Genomic DNA, 12,660 nt, shown 5'->3' on the forward strand with positions numbered 1-12,660 from the left:
CCAACACCCAGGAGGCAGAGGCAGAGGTAGCAGGATCAGAAGTTCAAGGCGATCCTTCGCTACATAGTGACTTCTAGGTCACTCTGCAGACAAGTGTATCTGTGGAGCAGGCAGTGAGATGGCTTGCTGTAAAGATGAACGCTGCTGAGCCTGATGACCCGAGTCTCATCTCCAGACCCATGTGGCAGAAGGAGACAACAAACGAGAGAGTTGTCCTCTGCTCACAATACGAACATATGCACACACAAGAACATGAAATAAATACATTAAAAGGTGACAGAAAAATGCAAAGCCCGAACCACTATTCTTGGATCAATTACAGATCACTACACTACAGTGTAACCAGGAGTAATGAATGATGTTAATTCACAGGGCCGGGAGCTGGGTGTGGTGATGTGTGGGGATAGATCCCAGGACCCAGGAGACCATGGCATGAGGATCTCCAGGTCTAGGCTGGTCTGCACCGCCTAGCAAGACAAACAATAGCAGACACCAAATAACAGTAACAGCAAAACCTCAAAGCCAAGAAAGTCCTGGCTGAAGAGATGGCTCAGGGGTTAAGAGTATTTGCTGCTCTTGTTGAAGGCTTGAGTTTGGTCCCGGCACTACCATCAGGCGGCTCCAGCTCTTCAGACCTCCATGAACACTGCACACTCACTGGCTATGTATGTGACTAGCAAGTGCAGGGCTCCTGTCATTGCATCCCTAGAGCCGGACTGTAGCAAGCGTCACCACGCCTGGCTTTTACGTGGGTGCTGGCGACCAAGGCTGACGTGTGCAGCAAGCACTCTACTAACTGGCCTCTCTGCAGCCCCACTCCGTGGCCTCTTGAGCTCTATGCTATTGGCCTCAGGTATCCTACTGTGCATTTACTCCCTCTAACGGGAGCCTGCTTACCATCCCATCTCCTGGCCACGGGTCCAGTCTCTATTTCCATGAAATGCTTCTTAAAAATTGTTTTGTTTTTCTTTTTAAAGAGTTATTTATTTACTATGTATACAGTGTTCTGTCCGCATGTACACCTGCAGGCCGGAAGAGGGCACCAGATCTCACTACAGGTGGCTGTGAGCCACCATGCGGTTGATGGGAATTGAACTCAGGACCTCTGGAAGAGCAGCCAATGCTCTTAACGGCTGAGCTATCGCTCCAGCCCCTAAAACAAATTTTTTATTTTTTGGAAACAGGGTCTCTCTGTGTAGTCTGGCTGTCCTGAAGCTCCTTACATAGACCAGGCTGGCCTGTAACTCACAGAGATCCATCTTCATGTGTCTCCCGAATTCGGGGATTAAAGGCATGCATCAGTGCACCAGGCCAAAAAAAAAAAAAAAGGCAGGGTCTTATTTGTCTCAGGCCTTCGCTTTCTGTGACTGAAGATGACCATGGATGCCATGGATTCCTGCTCATCCTGGTTCCATATCTCAAGTGCTGGGATTACAGGTGTGCAGTTATGCAGGGCATGCCAGGCAAGCACTCTTTCAACTGAGCTACACCCTATGACACCAAACTTTTTAGATCCCACATGTAAGTGACATCACCTATGTGATCATAAGCTTTAAATGTTTCCTCCCAGCAGCTCGGAAGTATAGATTATTCTATCCAGGAATTTTCATAGAGTCGTCTAAGCCTCATGCTTGACTTGTGTTTTAACCTTCTAGGAGTTAGGGTCCCACTGACTGTGGGGCTTGGGGTGAACTAATCTCCGTAAGACACAGTTAACAGCTGCATGGTGTAAGAGTCATCTGCAGACGTTCTAGCACTAGGGTTGTGGAGGAAGGCGCCAAGAAGACAGCCCCCCCCCCCAGGCCTCACTGAGGCAGAGCCTAGGGCAAGATGGTGGCCTCAAGGGTCACTGGGCCTCCATCACTCAGGAACTCTGCAGCTCAGCTTGAATGAATGCCTTAACTGAGCCTCAGTTTTCTCATCTGTAAAATGGGACAAGGCATAAAGGACACACTGATCTGTGATGAGATGAGCGCTTGTGCATACCGTCCACCTGAAAACTGAACTTCCCAAGTGGTAACAAGCAAGTGGTAGCTTAGGGTGGGCTCAGTTACCACCAAGCTGTTTGGGAGAGGAAATGTGTCTTGAAACAATTTACACTTGATTCATTTTAGCCTCCCCCATTTTCATATATGTGTGTTTGTGTGTGTGTGTGTGTGATGCATTTATGTGTATGCATGTTTGCATGCCTGTGTGTGTTTTCTCTAAGCATGCTGGCTAGTGTTCATTATCTTCTGGACTGGACTGAGAGTCACCATGTAAACACGGATCTGAGTGTCCATGAGAGTACTTCCAGAAATATCTAGCTGGGGTGAGCAGACCTGTCCTGGATGTGGGCAGTGCCGTCCATGAGCTGGGATTCTGGGCTGAATAAAAGGAAGATGAGTTGGGCACCAGCATCCATCTGTCTCCTTCTGGCTGTGATTGCCATGTGACCTCATGGCATCCTCATGCTCCGGCCGCCATGCACCATGCCTTTCCCCTCCCTCTCCCCCTCCCCTGTAACCTGTGAGACAAACCCTTCCTTCCTTCCTTACATTGTTTTTCTTTTTGCCACAGCCACGGAGAAAGCCACTAATATTCCAAGTCCTGCCTCGGGCCTGAGATTGCTGGGCAGTCGGGTTTGTGACATCACGCCATCCTCACCTGACGTCGGCGCGATTGTAAAGGCCTGATGAGACCGAAGCAAGGTGATATGGAACTCAAAATCCACAGGGCAGCTGCACTGCAGGGGGATCACGTAGCTTTTGCTGCGGAAGAAGCACAGGAAGGAAAGGGAGCCCATCATTCTTCTTAACTTAGAAAGGAATGGAGACCCAGGAATCACAGCAGGCAGCCATACATACACCCAACATCAGCAGGCGCTTCCTGTCCCACATAGACAGAAAGGTTTAGAAATAGGCTCTCGCCTAGCCTAGGCCGGCATGAACTTGCTGCATAGCCAAGTGTCTGGTTCTGATTCCCTGGACAGAAGCAATCTAAGGGGGAATGGGCTTACTTGTCTCTCATTGTAGAGAAACCGAATCAGCTGGATCTTGAAGCACCTACAGCCGATAGCTGAGAGCCATGAAGTAATGCATACCTGCTTGTGCTCGGCCTTCTTGCTCCCTCTCACACAGTTCAGGATGCCCTGCTTAGGGAATGATGCCCCCCGCCCACGGTAAACAGGTCTTCCCATACCAGTTAGTGTAATCAAGATAATTCCTGATAGACAGGGTAACGTGAGCTGGACGACCCAACATTGAGAGCCTCTTCTCTGGTGACTCCAGATCGGGTCACGTTCACAACTGAAACTTTCTCACCAAGGGTGATCCCGAGTGTTTGGTCTTTTCTCTAGCTCGTAAGCGCTGGCTGGAATTGCATGCATGCACAGCCATGCACTACTCATGCAGTGCTGAGGATGGAACCCAGGGCTTTGGGAGCATTGTGAGCAAACACTCTACCAACTGGGCTCCATCCCTGTTCACACTCCATTGTACTCACAGTGAGCGGAGCTGCCAGGTTGGGGGAATCTGTCTTCTTGGGAGGGACCCACCTGACCTACTCACTGTGGACTTCACCACCACACACTGGGCCTCACCTGCCCTGGATTTGGAGTCTCAGTGCTATCCCAGATCTACACACACACACACAACACACACACACATACACACACAGCTCAATAAATATTTGGTTTTCAGTAATCATTTACGGGACTATAAATGTGGCCTTTAAAAGCATCTCCAAAGCATTTTTGTTGTGTAGTGAGATATCCACTTGGTCTGGGGTCCTGGACCCCAGCTTGTGCTCTGACTTCCTGGTCGGGTTGCTGAGAGCATCTGGGGGCATCCTTGGAAGCAGGAACCCATAGCGGTCATCTGTTTCTGACCCTGAATAAACATCAATCAGCCTATATTGTGTCCCAGAATCTTATCTCCCATGCAATATTATTGGGCTTTGAAAAATAGGTGCAATGTCAGGAATAGTTCCAATATAAATATCTTTGACCAATTAAGATTTCTCTGTTCATTCCTAAGAACTATAAACATTTCCAAAGAAATAAAGTATCATTGATGGGCAGTCGTTTTCTATCTCTGCCCCTTTGTAGGGGTGACCCCTACTAGGGCTCTTCTAGCTAAAATTTCTATGTATTTAATAATGCCAGGACAAGGGGGTTGGAGAGATGGCTCAGTGGCTAAGAACACTGGCTCCTCTTCCCAAGGTCCTGAGTTCAATTCCCCCACCCACATAGTGGCTCACAACCATCTACAGCGGGATCTGATGCCTTCTTTTGGCATAAGGTCATACAGGCACATAAAGCACTTATATACATAAAATAAATCTTTTAAAAATAATATCACAACAATCATGCTTAGGAAGACGTACTGCAGGAGGAGGAGACTAGTCACACTGCTTCTGCAGTCAGGGAGAGAGAGGGTGTTGAATGCTGCTCTTCAGCTTGCTCTCTCCTTTTTATTAATGTGGGACACTACCCGACAGGATGAGGCCACCACATGCAGGGTGGGTCTTCCCAGCTCGGTTAAATTCCTCTGGAAGTGCTCTCACAGGCACACCCATGTGTGTTTTCTAGGTGGTTTCAAACTTAAGTCAAATTGCCAATGCACTCAAGACCTCTCAACAACTGTGGCTACGGCAGAAGATAAATGATTTGATTCCGGCACCGATGGGAGAAGGGCTCACAAAGCCCGCTCCTAGGTCTGGTGCTACTAGGAAAGCCAGCCAATTTTCTTCAGGATCATGGCCCTTGGTAGGTTGTCCGTGCTGTAGGGCCCAGCTCTACACCCATGTGCACACAGATAATACCAACTGGATTTAGGTTATATGTAGTGATATAGTGTTTATTATTCATTAAAACTTACATGAGGATGCAGAAAGCAAAGTCAGCCACAAGCCATAGAAGCCAGGCACACACCTTTAATTCCAGCAGAGGCTAGGAGGTGGTGGTACATACTTTTAATCTCAGGACTCAAGATTAAGTAGGTGGATCTCTCTGAGTTCAAGGCCACCCAGGGATACATGGCATTGAATTAGTCTAAAAGAGCAACAGATTACGCACCTTTAATCCCAGCACTAGAGGGGTATAAGAGACAGAAGAAGGGTCTCCAGTAGCATTAATTCTCCAGCCACACGGAGGAGAGGTTACAGTGTGAGGCTTGGTGAGAACTTGTGGAGACAGAACTAGCCCATTCAGCCTGAAATAGTGGCCAGGATGCTTTGCTTTTCTGATCTTCAGCTTGAAGTTTGAACCCCAATATCAGTCTCTGGGTCTTTTATTTTTCATGTTATAGTTATATTTTTAAAAATTAGAACAGGATATGAAGTTGAGAGAAAAAATCTGGATGGGGTTAGATTTTTCTCTCAAAGTAATGCTCACATGGGGTCCTTTCTTTACCTCGGTTTACAGGATTTTCTACCAAACCTATACATCCTGTTCTAGCATAGGCTCTGTTAGCAGTGTACAGCCAACCCGAACTCCCTGAAAAGTGCCCTGATTCTAGAAACCAGCATGCAACTGTGGCTGCGTTTCAGAGACTCCTGGGCATGTCTGTGAGGAATTTTCTAGTTTTGATTAACTGAGGCGGGGAGACCCACCCTAAGTGTGGATGGCACCATTCTATGTGCTGTGGCCCCGGATGGAGTAAAAAGGAGAAAGGATGTTGGGCATCAGCATCCTTCTCTCTGCTTCTGACTATGGTGCAATGGGGCCAGCTGCCTTGTGCCCCTGCCGGCATACCTTCCCGCCGTGCCGTGATGGACTGGACCCCAGAAGTTCCAGCGAAAACAAACCATTTTGCTTTTTATCAGTTTTGTTGTTGTTGTTGCTCATAGCATCTAGGAAGTAATGAATACTCATGGCTGTCTAAGGTGAGGGCTCACAAGGCACATGAGCCTCGCAGACACTCCAGCCAAACTGGTTAGACTGAACTAACACCCTTTGTTACAGCAACAGGGGCTGGAATCCACTCATGATTGATGAGAAAGATGGAAGCTGGGTGTGGGCAATGGTCTCTAGCGTAAGGCAGGGGACTCTGTGACACCTGTAGGTGTCAACTCAGAGCTGTTCCAGAGAGGCCCTGTGTGGCATTCAAGGCTCTTCTAATAAATGTCACATGGCTGAATGGTTTTGAACTGAAACAATTCCCCCCAGACTCCCTTGGGGTTCTTCCCATTGGTGACAAATGGCCCATTTTCAATGAACTCCCAAGCTCTGATAATTCCCAGAAAAGGTGTTAAGGTATTTGTTTAGTGATGATTGCCAAGAGCCAAGTTCCTGATGCACTTGCCAGCCTGGAAAAACAAACAGTTCCTGAAGGGGACAAAATTCCAAACGCTGTGACTCAGAAGGCCCCAGACTGATGCAAGTCACCCAGGTTGCAAAGGAGTCTGTGATGCGCTCTGCTCTGGTTCCTGTCCTTCCCATCCGTGTCAAGGCAGTGGGGATTGTAGCCCAGTGCTCAATTACCACAATGGCTAGTTGTTTGTTTTAATCTTAACATTTATTTTTATTACTTGTGTCTGTGTTAAATCCTGGCGTGTATGTATGTGCACCATGTGGATGCTGGGAACTGAACCTTGCTCTTCTGCAAGAGCAGCAAACACTCCTAAGCCTCGTGAGCATGTGAGTGCTGGTCTCTGTGAGAGCCCATGGAGCTAGAGTTACAGGTGGCTGTAAACCGCCAGATGTGGGTGCTGGAAAATGGGCTCAGGTCCTCTGTGGCATGCATTCTTAACCTACGAGCCATCTCTCCACTCCCTGTGTGACAGTTCATTTTAATTGCCAAAGCGACACACTCTAGACTCACCTGGGAAGGTGGCCTTGAACTCACAGAGACAGGCCTGCCTTTGCCTCCAGAGTGCTAGCTAGGATTAAGGACATTCACCACACTGCTTCCAGCCCTGAGGAATCATCTCCTTATGCTAATTACGGAAGAAGGCCTCAGAAGGGCCCCTTGCCAGAAGGTGAGGGTGGGTGAGTGGGATTCTGAGGCACAAAAGAGCAGAAAACAAGTAAACAGACATGGAGAGAGCAGGCTGAGGCTTGGAGCCATGAGCCACTTAGCCCTTTCTCCCTGAAGCTGCTTCAGTTAGGCTATTCTGTAAGAGCAACAGGAGCGGGAACTGAGACACCCATTAGATGTGAGGTCCCCAGTTCAAGCCCAGTACAAGAAGCAAGAAGACTGAAGTTGGTGTTTACTGAGAGAGGTGGTGCAGATCTGCAATCCCAGCATTTGGGAGGCAGGGGCAGGAGGGTCAGAAGTTCAAAGCCAGCCTGGCAACTTTCTTTCTCGAGACAGCATCTCAAGTAAACAATTAAACCTCCTCAGTATTGGAGACACCATTTGCCGGGTAAGGGTGTTTGCTGTACAAGCACTAAGGCCTGAGCTCAAACACCTGAAATGTTGGGTGAAGCTTCAGCGTAGCTGTAACTCTAGTGTTAGCAGAGGGGCAAGTCGCTCAAGGATGCTGGGGCCTGCTGGCTGCCAGCCCAGCTCCAGGGTCCGAGAGAGACCCTGACTTAAGGGAAGGAGGTGGAAAATGGCAGAGCTGGAACCCCAATATTCTTTGGCCTCTGCCCTGTGCAGGCACACACACACACACACACACACACACACACACACAACACACACCTCTAAGCTAAATCCCAATTGATCAATACAGTAAACCTGATCTGAGCTACAGTGAAGAAAAAATACCTCATTCTTGGTATTCTCAGAAGCAAAGAGGGCCTTACGCCAGAGTTCTTTACCTTACATGAATCAGGTAATTAAGGAGGTGGAAGTTGGTGCTCTGGGAGGCCACCTTAACTCTTATCCCCTTATCTTAATTATTTAATCATTTCATCAATCTTGTTAAATACTTTAAAGGAATCACTTCCTGTTTTTAAATAAATCACAACACAGACCTTTTAAATACTAAGCCTTTGTGCTATGTACAATCTCATCATCATTAGAAGAGATCATTAGAAGAGAAGGGAGGGCCTGGGGATATGGCTCAGTTGGTAGAGTGCCTGCCTAGCAGTTGTGAAGCCTGGGTTTGATTCCCAGCCCTGCACAAACCCGGCATAGTGGTGCAAGTTTGCAATCCTAGCACTTGGGAGTGTAGGGCTGGAGGATCAACGTCACTAGGCTACAAGTCCTCAGCCTGGGCTACCTGAGACCCTGTCGGAAGGAAGCTGGGGTGAGATGGAGGGGAAGGAGAGGATGGAAAGGAAGGAGAGGGAGAGAGGGAAAGAGAGAAAAGAAGGAGAGAGAGAGAAACAAATTCAAATTTCTCTCATCCCATCTCTGATTTTTTTTTTTTTTTTTTAGAGTGAACTTATTGGAGATGATTTAAAATCAAATAAACTGTTTAAAACCCTGAGGGTCTGGAGAGTGTTATGAACCTTTTACCATAATAGGATTTGGCTCCTTTGCTAGAGAGTGAAGGGCAAGGGACAATAAGCATGACAGATGTGTGCTATTCCACGATGGCTGGATTCAGCAGCCATGGCAACTTAATTATTAGTTATCATATTTTATAAAACTTCACACACACACACACAGAGAGAGAGAGAGCCAGAACTGGGAGCTCACTCATATGACCTTATGTACATATAGTTACAATCTCATCATACACACCAGACCTTGGACATGTAGGACCCATGTCTTTTAAGTGGAAACACACAAGTGAGCCTCCACTATGAACTGGATCACATGGGCGCCATGTGCTTGGGCCTCAGAACTGTGAGAATCGCTGTTATATCCAAAGACACTGGTCTCTCACTTACATGCTCTCATAGGAAAATATGAAAACATTAATTCTAATATTTAATATGTAATTCGGCTTTCTACAATTAAAACGTTGGTTTTTTTTAGATTTTATAAACTTTATTGCAGAAAAACCTGCCAATTAATAAAAAGATCACACACCAAAATTAAGAAGACCCAAAGACTGCACAACTCAATGGATTTCTATACAGTTAGAATTAGCATTGAAACCAAGAAATCCATGACAGAATTACAATGGAAAAACAGGTAGCTTTATATCCTCTTTTATAACTTGTATCTACTGCCTGCATTCAGTCCTCCCCCATCCTTTTATACATGGCCTTTCTTGTTCTCATTTCTTTATGTTACAGTCTAGCCACATGCACAACCATTCATATATGTACATATATTATTGACTAGACTCCACATATGAAAGAGAACATGTAGTGTTTTTATTTCTGAGACTAGGTGACCTTGCTTAATATTATACATTCTAAATCATCCATTTCCTGAAATATTTAAAATTCATTTTTAGAACTGAATAGCATATATAAATATATATGTATATATACATATAATATATATATATATATATATATATATATAATTTTCACTCTCTATTCATCTGTTGATGAACAGCTGGGTGAGTAGGATGAAGCAGCAATAAATACAAGATACAGTTCCTCTATGGTAGGGTCCATTATGTTTCTATCAGAACAAAAATCTTTAGTGCCATTGTTAGAATACAATAGTCTCTGATCTGAGCAGGGTTGTGCTCTGTGACAGCATAAAAAACACACACTCTCTGTGTTCAGAGGCGTCAGCGAGCACACATGGTATCTGCATGCAACAGAGGCCAGAACAGCTCAAAATACCTGAGATGGACGACACATTTGATTTTGAATTATTTTGGTTGACGTACATTTGGAAGACTTTTTCCTGTTTATGTGTTTACAATCCACATGTGCAATTATGACCAGCAGTTTAAGATACTGGGGAACAGTGAGCTCTAGACGTGGGCGTTGGAATAACACTGAATTTAGAAAAGGAAGGGATCAGGGGAGATGGCTTAGACTGTAAAGTTGTGCCCTGCAAGCCTGAGGACCTGAGTTCTGATTCCCAGGATCAGCAGAAGCAGGTGTGGCAGGGTGTGCCCGAAACCCTGCCCTGGGAGAGTGGAGACAGCTGGGTCCCAGCAGGGCCTGTCTGGGACCACAACAGGCTTCATTCCGACTCAGAGAAACACTTTCTAAAAGAATAAGGTGAAAAGTGGGAGAGGAAGACCTCTCAGTGTCGACCTTTAGCACACATGAGCGCGCGCGCGCGTACACACACACACACACACACACACACACACACAAAGGCAGAGATGACCTGACATCTGTCATCTGTAGGGAGAATATACAGTTTATTCACACCTTCAGTTATGGGTTACAGCTCGAAGGTAGAGCACCTGCTTAGTATGCCTGGGGTTCTGGATTCAAATTCCGGCACCAAACTCCCAAACGCCCTCTTTAAAAATTCGTGATGACATTTACTATTTAAACAGTTTAAGCATGCCATTCTGTGGCATTAAATAGCCAAAATGCTATGCCACCTTCAGCCACCCACAGGACTCTTTATTTCTGTTTAAACCCTGTCCCCACTTGGCACAAGTTCGAACGTCTCCCTCCCCAGCCACTGGCAGCCACAACTACATCCATCCCCAAGAATGTAATGATTATAGGTCCTTCGTATGACTAGAATCTTACAGAATAAAATGCCTTTGCAAACTATATATTAAGGGGCTGGGATGTGCGTTCAGATCCCCCACCCATGTAAAAAGTTGGTGGTGTGGATTTTTGTAGTTTTAATCCTGATGCCAGAGAGGCAGGAACAGGCAGATTTTCTGAGGTTGCTTACCAGCCAGCCTTGTAGAACCATGGAACCCCAGGTCCCAAGGTCTTCTGGCCTCCACACACGTGCAAATGTGTATCAGGACCAGCCCTTCCCTCAGTATGTGAACACAAACACACAACTAAACAGACACATGAAAAAAAAAATAAATGTTAAATTCACTCAACACAAAATCCTTAATGGAAACAACGCATTTGATAGCAAACAATGAATGCCTACTTTACAGCTCCCACGGGGGTAGGTAACATGGGCTAGTGAAGATACAGAGTGAGATTCAGGGATGGCTTCCTGGGAGGCAGTGGGGTCTGTGTCTGGGGCCTAGAGAAGAGGAGGAGCTAGTGGCAGGATCCAGGAAGGAAGCTGGGGGGGGGTGGGGGTGGTGAGGAATGAAGGGGAGTGGACTCAGCTGGGTGGAAGGAAGCTGAAAGGCCTCCTGCAGGGACTGGCTTTTCCATATGGAGAAAAATCGAGTGTGACTGGGGGAAAATATGAAGACACGCTAATAGCTGTGAACAGCGGCTTCCTTAGGTTACGTGGTTGAAGAGACCACATGCTGTATTCAAACCAGTTCCTCCCAGCCAAAGAGCCTATAACAACATTTGATTGACACATCCAGCCGGGCACCCTGCTGTCTCCCTGTGCGTCCTGGCGGTCCATCCACCTGCAGCTATCAGAAGAAAAGGCTCGTTCTTGGTTGCAATAAGAAATGTATTTCTTTCCTTTAAAATAGACTTTCTCTTTTGAGATTATAATTACATCATTTTTCCCTGTCCTCTCTCCAAACCTCTCGTGTGTCCCACCCTCCAGTCTCTGTCAAATTCATGGTCTCTTTTCTTCAATTGTTGCTGCTGCTGCATGTGTGTGTGTATTCCACAATACATAAAAATAACCTGCTCAGTCTGTATGTTACTGTACGCATGTTTTCAGGGTATTGTCCAATACCAACCAAGCCCTGTGCTCTTCCCTGGAAAAGGAAATTGATTCCCTTTAAACAAGTGAGACTTAAATACTTCTGGTTTTTCAGCTGCTTCGTGTAAGAATTGGGCTAAAAAATTGTGGCCATGTCTAAGAGAAGGCAGCTGTTCATGAGATTACAGCTGGGAAGGTAGCTTAGTTGACAGGACACTTGCATTGCAAGCAGGAAGCCTCAGGTTCAATTCCCAGCTCCACACAAAGGCGGCAAGGTGGGACAAACGGAGTTTGAGGCTAGCCTGGGCTATAATGTGATGAAGGAAGGAAGAACAGAGGGAGGAAAGGAAGGAATTTTAATCATAGTTTTTGCAGGTCAGCAGCTACTCCTTCGTCCTATTTGACAAGAACTCAATCATCATATTTTAAAAGGCATATTTAATGCATGCCCATGTGTGTTTGTGAGCCCACATGTGGGTCTGTGCACATGCATCACGTGCCGCCTGCAGTACTATAGATCTGGGATGTAGCAGCCACGTGAACCACGGAGGGAGGGGAGTATCTAGACACACTCCGAAGGTCAGGGCACAGTTGTCCCATGACCATGAAGGAAGGTGCTTTGGGTGGACATTGCCATCCCTTATTTTATATTCGTTTACTTGCTTTTATTCATTTTACATACTAACCACAGTTCCCCCTTCCCTGCCCTCCTTCTCTGATGGGAGATGTCATTCTGTAAATATGTTTCTCGTATTGGTTAATGAATAAAGCACTGTTGGCCAATAGGAAAGCAAGATAGGCGGGACTAGGAGACAAGGAGGGATCAGGGAAGTAGTAGGGAGGAGATTCAAGATGGAGGACGGAGAAAGCAGAACGTCGGGCCCTCTCTCAGGTAAGCCAAGACTATGTGGAAACATTTAGATTAATAAAAATGGGCTAATATTTAAGACAGAGCTAGCCAATAAGAAATGCTAGTAACAGGCCAACAGCTTTATATCTAATACAGTCTCTGTATGTTATGCGAGGCTTTGGGACCAGGCCGGCTGGAAAACCATGCTCATAACACTTCCCCTCCCCCCACCTCCCCTCAATCCACCCCCATCCACTC

At 46.4% G+C, this 12,660-nt stretch overlaps 1 protein-coding gene across 1 annotated transcript in view; it reads right to left on the bottom strand.

The window, feature by feature from the left end:
• Positions 1-12,660, bottom strand: part of Cfap221 (cilia and flagella associated protein 221) — a 68,970-nt gene that overhangs the window by 34,107 nt on the left and 22,203 nt on the right. Inside the window, exon 7 of the mRNA XM_051203980.1 lies at positions 2,647-2,750. Within this exon, the coding sequence (XP_051059937.1) occupies positions 2,647-2,750 (104 nt within the window). The remainder of the gene's footprint in view (positions 1-2,646; positions 2,751-12,660) is intronic.

This window comes from Phodopus roborovskii, unplaced genomic scaffold (genome assembly GCF_943737965.1).
Source record: "Phodopus roborovskii unplaced genomic scaffold, PHOROB, whole genome shotgun sequence".
In the NCBI taxonomy this organism is placed as follows: Eukaryota; Metazoa; Chordata; class Mammalia; order Rodentia; family Cricetidae; genus Phodopus; species Phodopus roborovskii.